Below are 14,091 nucleotides of genomic sequence, written 5' to 3'. Positions count from 1 at the left end.
TCTAATTTCAAACACTTTTGTTTCGTACTGCACACAACGGAAAATTTTAAAACAGAACTTACCGTCTCAGCAGCAGTTGAAGCGGGTGTTCTTTTTCGATTCAAATTCAAGCCATTTCTTAAGCGTTACTGGACTTAAAATTGTTTTTCCAGTTTATCCAGTCAGAATATCTGTCCTACCCTATGTATTTAAAACACAGTTCTAATTGCGTTTTAAAGTATACAACAAATAGAACGGTTGGGTATACTAATTTAAATTTTAAAATAAATCTGTTTTAAATTATGAAACAAGCCGCTGTGCTGAAGATATAATTATGTCAGTCCTATTACCACATAAAACACCTATATAACATAAAACGCTGCAGAATTGGTTTAATACTACAATGTTTACACTACAGAGTTATAACACGTTTTAATAATTAGCAACAAGAAAAAAGTCACCAAGATAGCATAAAAACCCGTTTTAACTGGTAGTGCGAACGTTGTATAACAATGTAATTTATCAAATAATTTCATATTTTCCACCACTAATCGATCAAGAAATACTTAACCTTAAGATTGTTTACTTAAGTTCAATAGTACATTATTGAAAATTTAAATGGAAAATGAAACTTTTCTTTTGAATATATTTTCTGGACAGACCAGCCTATTTTTACTAGATGGATCAGCCAAATAATGCCAATCACCTAGTGAGATACTTGATTAATTAATAGATTACCGTTAAAAGACCTTTAATAAATTATGTTTGATGGGGAGGGTATATAGCAAATTGTAACATATGAAAACAGGCGAGTGAACAAGAACGTGAGTCGATATGTGTGAAAAATAAAATTCATTTGCACGCTCTTGAAAAAAGCTACATTTTTAATGTCACCGTGGTCGTGTCCTGTACACAACCCTTTAATTTTTTTTTTATTCATTTCGTTTATTTGATAGGCACAAAAGCGTTAGCTTGGCGGTGCCAAATTCTTTTGTTTTTATATTTTGGATATTTTAAAACTAGAAGGTTACAATGTTGAAATATTTTTTTTTATAAAAGAGAAAAATTTTACAGCTATCTTAAGACTAGAAATAAGATTCTATATACAAAAGAGGGCGCAAAAGGTTTTTTTTCATGAAAAATTTTAAAACAAGGAATTCAATAGTAATAGTTTTTTAGGAAATATTTACAGTTATCTTAAAACTAACAATATAGTTTGGTACACAAAAGGGGGAACAAATATTTATGAAAAATTTCACCTTTGTTTTAAAACTAGGGATACAATTCTATTTTTCCTTACAGGGCTATTTACAGCCAGCTGCAACTTGACATCAACCATCCAGGTTTCCACGGTGCTTATTGTCTCTGCCGTCAACATCTCCACTTTCTCGGTGGTCTCGCCGGTTATCATCAGAACAACCCCAACAAACATTAGGAGCTGAACTATAAGACTACTTGCTGATTATAAGCAGATTAAAGGCTATTTAAGCTGAATAATATTTTCACTGAACTATTTAAATATTAACAGTTTATTCATCCTATTTAATCTCCAGTATTCGCCACTTCGAATTAGGCTGAACTATACTACTAACAAATGTTGCAGCGACAGCATTAATGCTTTTATTCAACCATCTTAATTAGACTGAATTACGAGTTGAACAAATGATGCTGTTACCAATACTATTACCTTTAATCACTAAGCTGCACTACATGTCTTCAAAAAGTTGATTCTACCTATACATTTGTTCTTATACAACCTTTGACTTTTGGCTGAATTATATGTTTAACAAAGGTAATTGTACCTACTTCAAAAATTGACATGATTAGCGAACCATGACGAATGGTAACCGACCTGGGTTCGAGTCCCAATACACGCACATTATTTTTTTTTTACTTTTAAGTGAAATACTTCTCACTTAGAACCCTTTTCTTATTCTATTTGTTGCTCTAGTAACATTATAACATTATACATTCATTCGGTTACCACCACTTTCATATGACACTCATTTTTACTTGTCTACAAGTTTTGTGACATCCGTAAGTCCTCATCTTGGATACAAAAACGTCTACAATCATTAGTTTTTGAAATTAGTAAATTGTCTAATTTAAAATTTCCGAATGTTCTAAAAATTATCGCATAAAAAAATTATCGTAGGTTGGGATTCGAAACCAAGCCAACTAGATTCACTCAAATCTATAAAGGGCTAGTGTAGTCTTTGTACAGACTCTATTCAGCAGCCTAGACAGTAAGGTATGTGCTTAGTATTCAACAGGTTGCTGGTTCGGATCCATGTACGTGATATGACTTCCAACAAGGTAATACAATTTTTCTCTAATTGTAACGTAACACTAATAAAAGTATATGGCTTCCGAAGAGATCGATAGCGTGTGGAACTTGAAATAAATGTCTTTTTTAATAATTTTTCTATGATAATTTTCTCAGCTGAATAGCGGTAACGAAAATGTTTATTGATGAAGCTGAACTGTGGCTTTCTTCAGGCTGTATACATGCTGATGAATTGTTCTTTGATGTGTCTTAATCAGACAAGCTGAATAAATTCTCCAAATCCTGGATGTTTAAGGGTGGAATAAACGATATATGATTACACGTATACCTCCAATGTTCAGCTAGAGCTGAATAAAGCAACTGTTAAAACGTTTGAAACCACGAAATGTTTGTTGGGAACCACCGTTCAGCGGTTTGCGGCTGCGCACACGACTACACACGCCACAGCAAAAAATACATGAAGCGCCAATCGACAGCTGTGACTAACAAGATTAAGTGTTTGTAACGCAATGTATTTTTTTTGCTTTTTTAGGAGTTTCTCCAACAAATATTTCATAGATAAACATAATTCTAGAGGAATGTGTTCGGTTGTCGGCACACTTTTGTTTTTGGCTCACAACATTACTCCAATTGAACAATATATGGGAATAAGCATACCAATGGAAAGCTAGAGGCCTAAGCTGATAACTTATGAATGAATTTAATTTATTCTGTCAACATGAAAAAATTTATTAACAATTCATTAACATGATAATTTTTTACCATTTTGAAAAATGTGTTCGGTTGCCGGAACCCTAAGAAAATTTACTAAAAATGGAGAAATATGAATGAAAATCATCAAGATTCAAAGGGAAAAGAAAATTTATTCATTTCAACTACCATCAAAGGCATTACGAACATCATTCTTCATCATAACCACAATATGTGTATGTGAAAAACTGGTGCGAATATTACGCACTGCTAATGCACTGACGGATCGCATTCACTGCAATTGAGTGAGTTTCAGGCAGTCCATTTTTAACCAAAGCTTCACACAAATCAGATAGAAGTCCACGCTGGCACGTAGTCAAAAGGCGAGGGGTGCTACAGGGTAACCCCCACTACTCCACCAAATTTTCTGGTCGTGACAATCTGGTATATACACTGCTGTCTAGCGGTGAAAACACGACCAGGTGACACATTCTTTCGTGGCGTTTACAACGATTTGACTAATCTTCATTCGACAAATATATTATAACGCAAAGGAACGCATACATCAAAACTTATTACAGATTCGGAAAATAGACAAAATTTCATGAAAGATTCAATTAACATAAACTGAATATACTAGAATTTGATGGTTTGACTTTTATTGAAATACGTTGAAAGTTCTAATTTGTCATACGTTGTAACGTCATGTTTCATTATCGGTCATAAAACAACCTTTTTTCAGTATATTCAGTTAATGTTGATTGAATCTTTAATGAAATTTTGTCTACTTTCCGAATTTGTAATAAGTTTTGATGTACGAGTTCATTTGATAAAGTTATAACATATTTGTCGAAAGAAGATTCGTCAAATCGTTGTAACGTCACGAAAGAATGTGTCAGGTGGGCTTTCTTCATGTAAATGTAAAACGCTAAACCGGAAGTCGTGTCTTGGGTTTCAGAATGGTGTCAAAGATCGATCTTTGGTATCTGTTATCTTTGATCTTTCGTAAAGCCTGTTCCAAATATACCCATATTGATTAGGTTATTGAGAACTCAGCTTTTGCCACAAAAAATTGGGTGCCGATTACCGACCAAATCAACTGATCAAAAAAATTGTGGCGAACATTACGGTGCCATTCAATGTTGAATCATAAAATAAAATAAATTCAAATCGTAAATATTCAATGCGCATACTTTTTCGATCGATTTTCTTCTTGCTATAACACTAAGCAAATCATCAAAAAAACTTTTAAGTTGAGTTTCACTTGTTCAAAAAATATATTGGTAGTAGAACAGAACATTCGAGTCTGTTTGCTTCAGCAATCAGCACAAAAAAATCGTTCTAATATAACACACAAATAATATTTATCAGAATTTCCATGTCTGCTTTCTGTCAAAAGTTACGTAGGGGTGCCGACAACCGACCACTTTCCCCTACTTTTTTGCAAATCGTCGCCTAGCGGTGCCATGAAGTGGTGCAAATGAACTTTTATGGGACCAAAATGTAACTGAGGTTAGTACCAGGTACTCCTATTGAATATAACCAGCCATTGACTAATAGTTTGGAGAAATGGGAAAGGAACAATTAGGGAGGTTGCGATATTAGAATACTTCGATACTTAGAATCGATACTGGTATCGAATGCAAGTACCGATACTTTCGATATAGGGGAAGATGGGGTAAAACGCACCCCCGGGGCAAAATGCACCCCTTGCTTATATCGAAAACAGCTGAAAATTTCTAGAAAACGGTAACACCAGTCGGAAGTCAGCCATAGTAAACCAACTTTGTCAAAGTTTGATAACCGTACATCAATAGCAGCTCGAGAAATAAATAAAAAACAATAACGTGCTCTTCTCATGTAATTATTGTGGCTCGTACAACAAGGATTTTCCGCTCTTATAAATGCTGTTTTACTATTATATTTGAGCATTCCAGTTCTATTTATACCGCTGTTCATTATTCTGTCGCACTACATATGAAAAATCTACAAAATAATTCACTTTTTGCTTTATATATCAGCTCCATCGGAGGCAAAATGCCCTCTTATCTGTTTTTTCTGATTTTTAATCGAAAGCAGAAAAATCGTTCTGAAAACCTACCAGTTGCATAACCTAAGGCTATTTAATGGCACGCTTTTGAGAAATCTCGTCAGAAAACAAAACTACTTGCTTGTTCGCCGAGCATTATGCCCCGTTGTTGTAGGGCATTATGCCCCGTTGTTGTGGTGCATTTTGCCCCCGCACAGGAGCGTTTTGCCCCGCTTATTTTTCAAAAGGTGATTTTTATTGATTTTGAAGAATTGAATTATTTTCATGTTTTTGAATATTTTGCAAAGCTTTATGATTTTGATTACAGAGGAAAATGTTGGCTAAACGATATCATTAATAAAATTCTCCCAATTGATGTTCTATAGCTTAGTTATGAGCATCTTTCCTTAGGGGGTGCGTTTTACCCCATCTTCCCCTAATCGTAGTCGTGGTATCGATACTTGAAAGTATGTATCGCAATTCAATTCCACACTTTTACAGTAGCTTTGTTTCTTAAATTGCGTAATCTACAGTCAGTGTTTTGCTCTGCTCCTGCGAACAGAAAATCCCGTTCGACAAACATCTTTCATTGGTCTCATTCGTTTGTTATTGGAATCAGTCGACAATTCTGTCGGACGTTGAACGTCAATAAATAATTAGCTGCTATTATATTTGAGCATTCCAGTTCTATTTATACCGCTGTTCATTATTCTGTCGCACTACATATGAAAAATCTACAAAATAATTCACTTTTTGCTTTATATATCAGCTCCATCGGAGGCAAAATGCCCTCTTCTCTGTTTTTTCTGATTTTTAATCGAAAGCAGAAAAATCGTTCTGAAAACCTACCAGTTGCATAACCTAAGGCTATTTAATGGCACGCTTTTGAGAAATCTCGTCAGAAAACAAAACTACTTGCTTGTTCGCCGAGCATTATGCCCCGTTGTTGTAGGGCATTATGCCCCGTTGTTGTGGTGCATTTTGCCCCCGCACAGGAGCGTTTTGCCCCGCTTATTTTTCAAAAGGTGATTTTTATTGATTTTGAAGAATTGAATTATTTTCATGTTTTTGAATATTTTGCAAAGCTTTATGATTGTGATTACAGAGGAAAATGTTGGCTAAACGATATCATTAATAAAATTCTCCCAATTGATGTTCTATAGCTTAGTTATGAGCATCTTTCCTTAGGGGGTGCGTTTTACCCCATCTTCCCCTAATCGTAGTCGTGGTATCGATACTTGAAAGTATGTATCGCAATTCAATTCCACACTTTTACAGTAGCTTTGTTTCTTAAATTGCGTAATCTACAGTCAGTGTTTTGCTCTGCTCCTGCGAACAGAAAATCCCGTTCGACAAACATCTTTCATTGGTCTCATTCGTTTGTTATTGGAATCAGTCGACAATTCTGTCGGACGTTGAACGTCAATAAATAATTAGCTGATCAGATTTAATAGACTGCCAAATAATGGGCAATGTTTGCAATCCATTGATCATCCATCATCCATTCCTAAATCGTTCAGTATTCCAAATCAAATTCGTCCACCTACTACCCAGTTAAGTTCAGCCGGAAAATGAGCCGGAACGCTGGCTGGTTCCAGTTCACATATCGGCTCCAGTGACACAACCAATTCCAGTTAGAATCGGTTGTGTCACTGGAGCCGAAATACTAACCAGAACCAGTCACAATTCCGACCCATTTCCGGTTGAACTTCACTGGTTGCTTCAATTCTTATCGATGTCGTGAACATTGTATCAATATCAGTAAAGTATCGTACCAAAAAATCCAGTATTGGAAGCAGAAGTATCGTTTCGGAAAGTATCGCAGCGTTTCTAGGAACAATTGCACCACTAGAAAACAAGTTTTTGTGCGGGGAATACGTATCGTCTGTAAACATTCTCCTGAAACGTGTGTTAATTCAAAAATCAGCGTAACAAATAGAATAGATAGAAGAATTGTTGATTCCATAAAGCTTTAGTACTATTCTAACGACGGAGCTCCGTTCAAAGACCCATACCCTTTAAATTAGAAAGTATCGCGTTGGTCGGTAAATCAAAGTCGCATAACTTGCTTCACCAAAACAATTATTTCAATGAAAATCTATCATCGAGAAAGGTGTGCCTCCAAGCACTGTTATCTTTCTTATCATGATCAGAAATTGATAAGTAGTTTGTCGGTTGTCGTAGCACTTGCTGCAATTAACCAAGTGATTTATTGACTAATTGACTGTCGCTGAAGTAAAGTGACATTTTAAATCTTTCGGTGATCTTATTTGATTATTAAATAATTGAGGTGATGACACGATTGGGGATTATCGCTGCCGTCAGTAGCTGCTGCTTATTGGCATGTGGCGCGTATGCACAGATAGGGATTCCCAATAATTACGTTTGCACGGAAGATTTTTGTGAGGTGACAGATTTTTTCTTGCAATAATAATAGGCGCGTGATGATGATATTTTAACGCTTGTTGAATTTCAGAGTTACCGAGAAAATACCCCTTGTGAAGCACTGAAGCTTGCATGCAAAGTGCAAAATTCGACCCACAACGGAATTATACTACCTTCGATGACTCCATGTTCATGTTGTGAGACTTGCATCGAAAATCTTAAACTAGGTAAGGTTCCACGTTTTCTAATGCACTTTCATTTATTCGGGATTGCTTGTTCGTAGGTGAAGATTGTTCCGTCGGAGGATTGGGATCACCAGTTCCTACGGGAATCTGCGGTCCAGGGTTGTACTGTATGGTAGTCAAAGGCGATGAACATCCAACGTGTCAACCAAGTAAGTGTTTGAATGCATGCCAGGGATTTGTAAATGCGGTCCATGTGTCTCTTTTCAGTGCACGAATCTAGTACATGCTATAAAGCCCAAAAACAGTTTGATCAAAAGCGTGAGGATGGAACTATCGGACATCTAATGCAGAGACCTTCTTGTGATGCCGATGGAAATTTTCAACCGGTCGTATGCATTCCGGGACAAACGTAAGTATTAAAAGCTATTACGCTATTAACCCCTTCATGCCCATGTTATTCATAAACAACATCGTTTTTAAATATGTATAACCTTGGTTTTATTCTTTTTTCCTTATTGTTTATTTCGACATATGTGCCAATGCCTTTTTTACTTTTTACAACATACATTTAGCTATATATTGTTAAATACGGAAAGTTATGTTAATTTAGTGCTATAGTACTCAAATGAGAGAAGGATGTGAAATATACAGGTCGGAATGGACTAATCTTTTGTCCTCTGCTGATAGGAGTCGAGCTTTGGCAGAGTTCCTACGAATCGTTCAAATCTACCAACACAAAGGGAGACTTGTCCCTTTTTACCATGAGAATCATATCCCTTTGTCGTGAGCCATGTTGGTAGTCTTAAACGATTCATAGTAACGCTGCCTAAGCTCGACTTCTATCGGCAAGAGACAAGATTAGTCCGTAAGCTTTCAAGCCTTCCAGTTTTCTAATCTGTCAAGAAAGAAAATAACATTTGGTTTTGCAATATTTGTTTAACTAACTAGTAAGGCTGCTAACTGAGGTTAGTACCTTTCATTTATTAGTAGTACTAATTGAATTGAAGTTATTGCAATTTGTCTGATTGGATTCCACTGGAACGGTACCGCCAGCAAACAGATTCAGTCAACATTAAGAGATGAGCACTTTTGTAGAACAAAGTAGTTTTCTAAAGTATCATTTAGAGGTTCTGCAAATTATATTATACAAAATGGAAATTTTTGAGCAAAATTGTTGCTCGTTTTTTGCCATTTTGCAAGTCCAGTTTTTAAATATTTTCTATTCTATGAGCCTTAGAAGACAAATTATACTTTGAAGTTTTAAAAAATATATTTCTACCAATATAACCATTCAAATAATTTTTCAAATCATTTTAAAAGAGAATCCACTCGAGCAAAATACCTTCTTTACATCCTGATCCTAAGATATGTATTGGAAAGTACTGCTCATTACTAAAATTGCAGCGAAATATATTCCAAAGACTTGCTGGGAGACTGAGATATAGCATTTTTAGTTAATGCTTTCAAGCCTTGAAAATTCGTAAATAAAATGAAAACGAATATACAATCTACGAATTAAATCGTCGTTTTCGTACATTGCACGAGCAGAAAAAATGTCGACTTGAAGAACGAAAATTTTCGTTATTTTGAATATTTTACACTGCTTGAAATTTATCGTCGAAAACGAAACTATTTTTGGTGATTGAAACGAAACGTTTCGTTATTTAACTGAATGTTTGTACTTAGCACGAATATTTCGTTAGTAGCGCGATTTCATTTTCGTTTATCACCCAAAATTTTCGTATTTTTGCATGTTATTTTTTGATCCGATCTTTTGGGATCGATGCTTGATAACATTGATTTTTTACATGAAATTGATCAATCTGGCAAATTTTTTTTATTTCTAAGTAATCAGCATTACTAAGTACTAGAATGATTGTTATATTTTTTGTTCGTGACATTTGCGGAACATTTGCTTACGAAAGTAACATGCACTCTCGTACTAACTATTTTTGGTGAATAAATATTACGGGCATTTTTAGGGCAAAACCCATGATTAGCACAAAACAAATATCTTGGGTTGATGACGAATGTACTTCGTTAATAGCAAGAGTTGTTTATTTCGTAGTGACGAGTATTTTAGGGATTCTTCGGAAAAAATCGTTCATATTACGAAAGGTGCTAGTAAACATTCCAAATTTCGTATATTTGGGAGGAAGGCGGTCATAGTGTAGTAGGTAAATCAAGCCACGATTTACCTACTACACTACGACCGCCTTCGCCCCAAATATACGAAAGTCTTTCGACTATATGCAGTTCAGCTGGGATTGATTCCCAACCCCACAATTTTTTTTCTAAAGATAACCCTAAGGTTAAATCCCCTGCCAAATTGATTTTATGTCTGGCTAAATATTTTTCAAGCTAAATCCAACAAGGTGAATGTATTTTTTCGATGTTTTTAAAATCTGGGACTTGTATAAAACAGTGTACGCGCCTGTAGAATCAGCATTTCAACTTTTGTTTGAAGAGTGCGAATACTGCAGATTATTTAAAAATTAAAAACACAAATAATCCATTGACATCATTAAGGTAAGAAAACGAGGAGCTGGAAAATGATGTAAAAAATCATGAGAAGTGTTGAAAAACGCGTTTTTTTAACAGCTGTGTCTGGTTTTGTACTTGCGATTGACTTCTCCGGTGTCCTAGTCATCGCGAGAGTGTGGAATGGTAGTTGTGCATTCCGGCTCAAGTGATTGCTTAGCAGTGGGGCGACCACATTTGCGCTTGGATGCCTTTTCCTTCTCTTTTTAGATCATGTTTTTTCGATTACCTACTTCAACAACACCTTAAATTATTATATTGTTAACTCACGCGAAATATCTGACGCGCTTTAATTGATGACATGAACTTTCCTTTAACACGAGCACGTAATGTTTCGAACGGAACCTTGAATTGATACTGGCGCCATCTTGAACAGATACAATTGTGTTCTTTATGTTCCCTTCACTTCGTTTTGGTGTTTTTGCGCACCATTTTCCTGTCAAAATAAATCAAATATATATATTATATTAATGACCTATCGTGCCTCCAAGCGTATATTTCATGTTGAAGTCCGTATTTCAAGACCAAAAAAAATCGAAAAGCCAATATCAAATTCGTGTTCAGCATTATGTTAACGTAAAAAAACTCACTTGTCATTTTCTCACAGATTTACGAAAATATTTTGACAGTATACAGTGCCTGGGCATTGTCAATCTAACTTATTTTTTGGTAATAGTTCCGCAATTAACCGCAACTCATATGCGTGCAGCCAAAGTTGAAAATGGACGACCAACTTGTCAAAAAGATGATTTGTATTTTAGAACAATCGCCCTCCTTTAAATTAACATTTTATATTTAAACAGCAGCTACTGAAATAAGCATGCACCTGTTTCTTGTATCTAAAGAGAATACTTCCCAAGTAACATTGGAAGTTTTATACCACACTACAAGGGTAATCTAAGTTTTAAGAGCGACTTCAAGAGTACCATAGAACCTGAATTGTTACTTGGGTTGTTCTGTAGCAAAAAAATCACAAACAAATCGTTTAATACTTATATTTTGTAAAACCATTTGAAACACCGACACTTGTAATAATCATTGAATTTTATTTTGGCTTTTTCGACATGATTCGATTTAGGCGGACTTGAAATAAAACTCTATAATGTATATTTTGAATCAAGCGTGTGGCTGCTCTTAGAAGGATGATACATAAAATCGAAATAATGGGCAGATTAAGATCATGAACACCGTTTTCATACGTGATCAAACTTGCTTACATTTTCTTATATGGTTTGTGAGCAACAAGAACTAAAATATGGCAAATTAAGATCGAAAAGTTGATTCAAATTATTTATGTTTGCAAAAGAAACATAGACACCTAATGAACTGTTTTCTTTTAGTAGTAGAATGCAGCCATTCATGAAATGACAGGTATCAATCGCTTGAACCCGATTAAACTCGAGCTTGAAAGCAATGGTAATACCATGTGGCGGTATTAACTTGAATGAAGCTTATCGCAATTAGAGTGTTCGACAGGTAGATTTGCTCCAGTGTTTACGTAATTGTTCTTTATTAATTCAAGATCGTTCTGGAATTTTAACTGTTGAACATGATTGTTGGAAAACGCAATTCTATCGATTAATATAATAAAAGAAAATAAAACCTTTATTTCGATTATAGGGGTATTGACCGTTGGTCTTTTTGTATCGGGTTAGAAAAAACTCTTTTAGAAATATCTCTAACCCTATGTGCGGGTTAGGGATTCGAACACAGGTGAGCAGCTTACAAAGCAATTAATATTCCAACTACGCAATGTCCGCGCCCGAATATTCTTTGTTTAATGACGCTGTTTAGTTTTCGGTCTATCTACATGGTCAGAATCAAAGTGTTGAACGGTTTTATCTCTTATGCTCTGCTTTGTATCGTAGACTCTACAGAATTAAATGCGAACGAAACGACATCTTTATTACAACTAACTGAAACTGGCAGTGGTGTATTGATTTTATGTCATCTGTGCAGAAAGGGAATCATAGGCCTATTTAGATTTCTCGCGCACACTATCAGATGGATAGGTGATAAGAAGAGATGATTCTACCAATCAAACGAGATCACTACTGCTGTTGTACTAAATAGGGGTGTTCACGATTATCACAAATTTTGATTACTTACCAGACGCAATTCTACTATTTTTTCAAAATCGAAATTTATAAGCGAATAAAATTAGAACATAATCTCACCACAGATAACTATTTTGACTCATGCCACGACCTCCTTTAAAGCAATTTTGGTATTTGCGACGCAAGTAATTGGTTGGTTTCGTTGTATGTAATAGGTTTTCGGCATGATTTTTTTTTATTTGCGTATTTGCCTTTTCATTTCGCCTATAGTTCCCCTAAATCAATAATTTGTCGAACGATTTTTTTTGTGGATCAACCCAGGATAAACCATCTGACATGGCAAGGTAAGGGGCATGAGATAGTAGCGCGGGAACAAAGGACTCATTCAACATAAATAACAACATATTTCTAACGTTTCTGAAGTAATCAATATTGTATCTCAGCAAACAATCATCCATGAGGGAACTAATTTTAAAACACCTCTCTATAGCTGTTACTGCATTGATGAAGACGGGAACCGGATATTCGGAGAAGCAGTCCACACCGCCAGCATTCAAATATCAATGAGATGCGGTATGGTATTATCCAACCGAATATCATCGAGTCCACAATCCAAAACTCATGATTTGCCCTATTTGCAGAATGTTCTCGTTTGGCGGCCAAGGCCCAACGACTGCTAAATTCGCGCTACCCAATTTTCACTTCCCGTTGTGACTCCAAAGGATCCTTCGATCAGTTGCAGTGCGTGGATGACATTTGCACCTGCGTCGACATGCACAGCGGCCAACCATCAACGGACAGGAAAAATATCACTCGGGGATTGGCGGGACTTCCCTGTTGTAATAATTTAGCGACCACAGTTTTTAATATCAACTAAATATTATATCCTCTGCAGTCAGCAAACGGCTTCACGACAACACGACTTATATGCGGGAATGTGAGCTGGTGAAGCTATCACAACTGCATGATATCCGCGAGTACGAAACGGCGGGATTTAACGTTTTAGAATTTAATTCGGATGTCTGTCAACCTGATGGATGGTATAACAGGATTCAGATGAACGATACGCAGTTAGTGTTGCAAATAAATGCCATCCAATGTTTGAATTTGACGACAGTTTTCCATTGCAGCAAATATTGCGCCAATAAAGACGGAAGTGTTATTGAACCGTTCATCGTGGAAAGAAGTTCCCTCAGTGCATCACAAATGAACTGCAGTTTGTGCCTTTACAAACTTACATTTTATCAAAATGACTTCAAATTTAACTATTTACTTGTAGAATGCGCTAGAGCCAGAAAACTGCTGATGGAAAATAACAGCCTCGAAGTGCCGGAATGCTGTCCCAATGGAAATTATAAATCATTGGCGTGTCGAAGAGGGCAGTGCTACTGTGTAGACGAAGATGGAAATCAAACTGGAGTGGAGAAACCTGCCAAACAGAAAAAAGAGCTAGATTGCTTCAATGACATTTGCGAATTATCACCTTAGTCAGATGAAGATGATGAATATGATAATGATCGTACCATCGCATATCCGTATAAATATGTGACATCTCAAAAAATCTTTCGCTAATCAATATCAAAGTATACAATGACCAAGAGTAAGACTTTTTACTATTGGGGTTTTTCATTGAAAAACCCCGGGGCGGTGGATTGCACTGGTGTTGCATTTTCTAGCAGAAGAGCAGGCCACTAGACGTGTTTCATTCCCACTTCTACTAGAAAGTGCAAAATTAGTGCAATCCACTGCCGCGGTGTTTTTCAATGAAAAACGACATATGTATGTTATATTTTCAGTTTTTGTTTTGTACATACATACATATTTGTGTCCATATTTACACACTGCTTTTGGCAATAAGAAGCGTTTAATATCGAATTCTTAGGGTGATTCTGATTATAATTCCACATCACTACCAGTATAACTGAACTGTACGCTGAC

At 35.8% G+C, this 14,091-nt stretch overlaps 1 protein-coding gene across 1 annotated transcript; it reads left to right on the top strand.

Moving 5' to 3' along the window:
* The first annotated feature begins 6,953 nt into the window (after positions 1-6,953).
* On the top strand, positions 6,954-13,867 carry LOC131690044 (uncharacterized). Its single transcript, XM_058975501.1, has 9 exons — positions 6,954-7,392; positions 7,462-7,597; positions 7,654-7,764; positions 7,823-7,964; positions 12,644-12,726; positions 12,795-12,992; positions 13,049-13,223; positions 13,284-13,369; positions 13,433-13,867. Exons 1-9 carry the CDS (start codon positions 7,279-7,281, stop codon positions 13,639-13,641), a joined length of 1,254 nt encoding a protein of 417 aa, XP_058831484.1. The 5' UTR covers positions 6,954-7,278; the 3' UTR covers positions 13,642-13,867.
* The last annotated feature ends 224 nt before the right edge of the window (positions 13,868-14,091 follow it).

Source organism: Topomyia yanbarensis, chromosome 3 (assembly GCF_030247195.1).
Source record: "Topomyia yanbarensis strain Yona2022 chromosome 3, ASM3024719v1, whole genome shotgun sequence".
NCBI lineage: Eukaryota > Metazoa > Arthropoda > Insecta > Diptera > Culicidae > Topomyia > Topomyia yanbarensis.
Note: the sequence above shows the minus strand (reverse complement) of the source record. Positions and strands in the feature narration are given on the sequence as shown.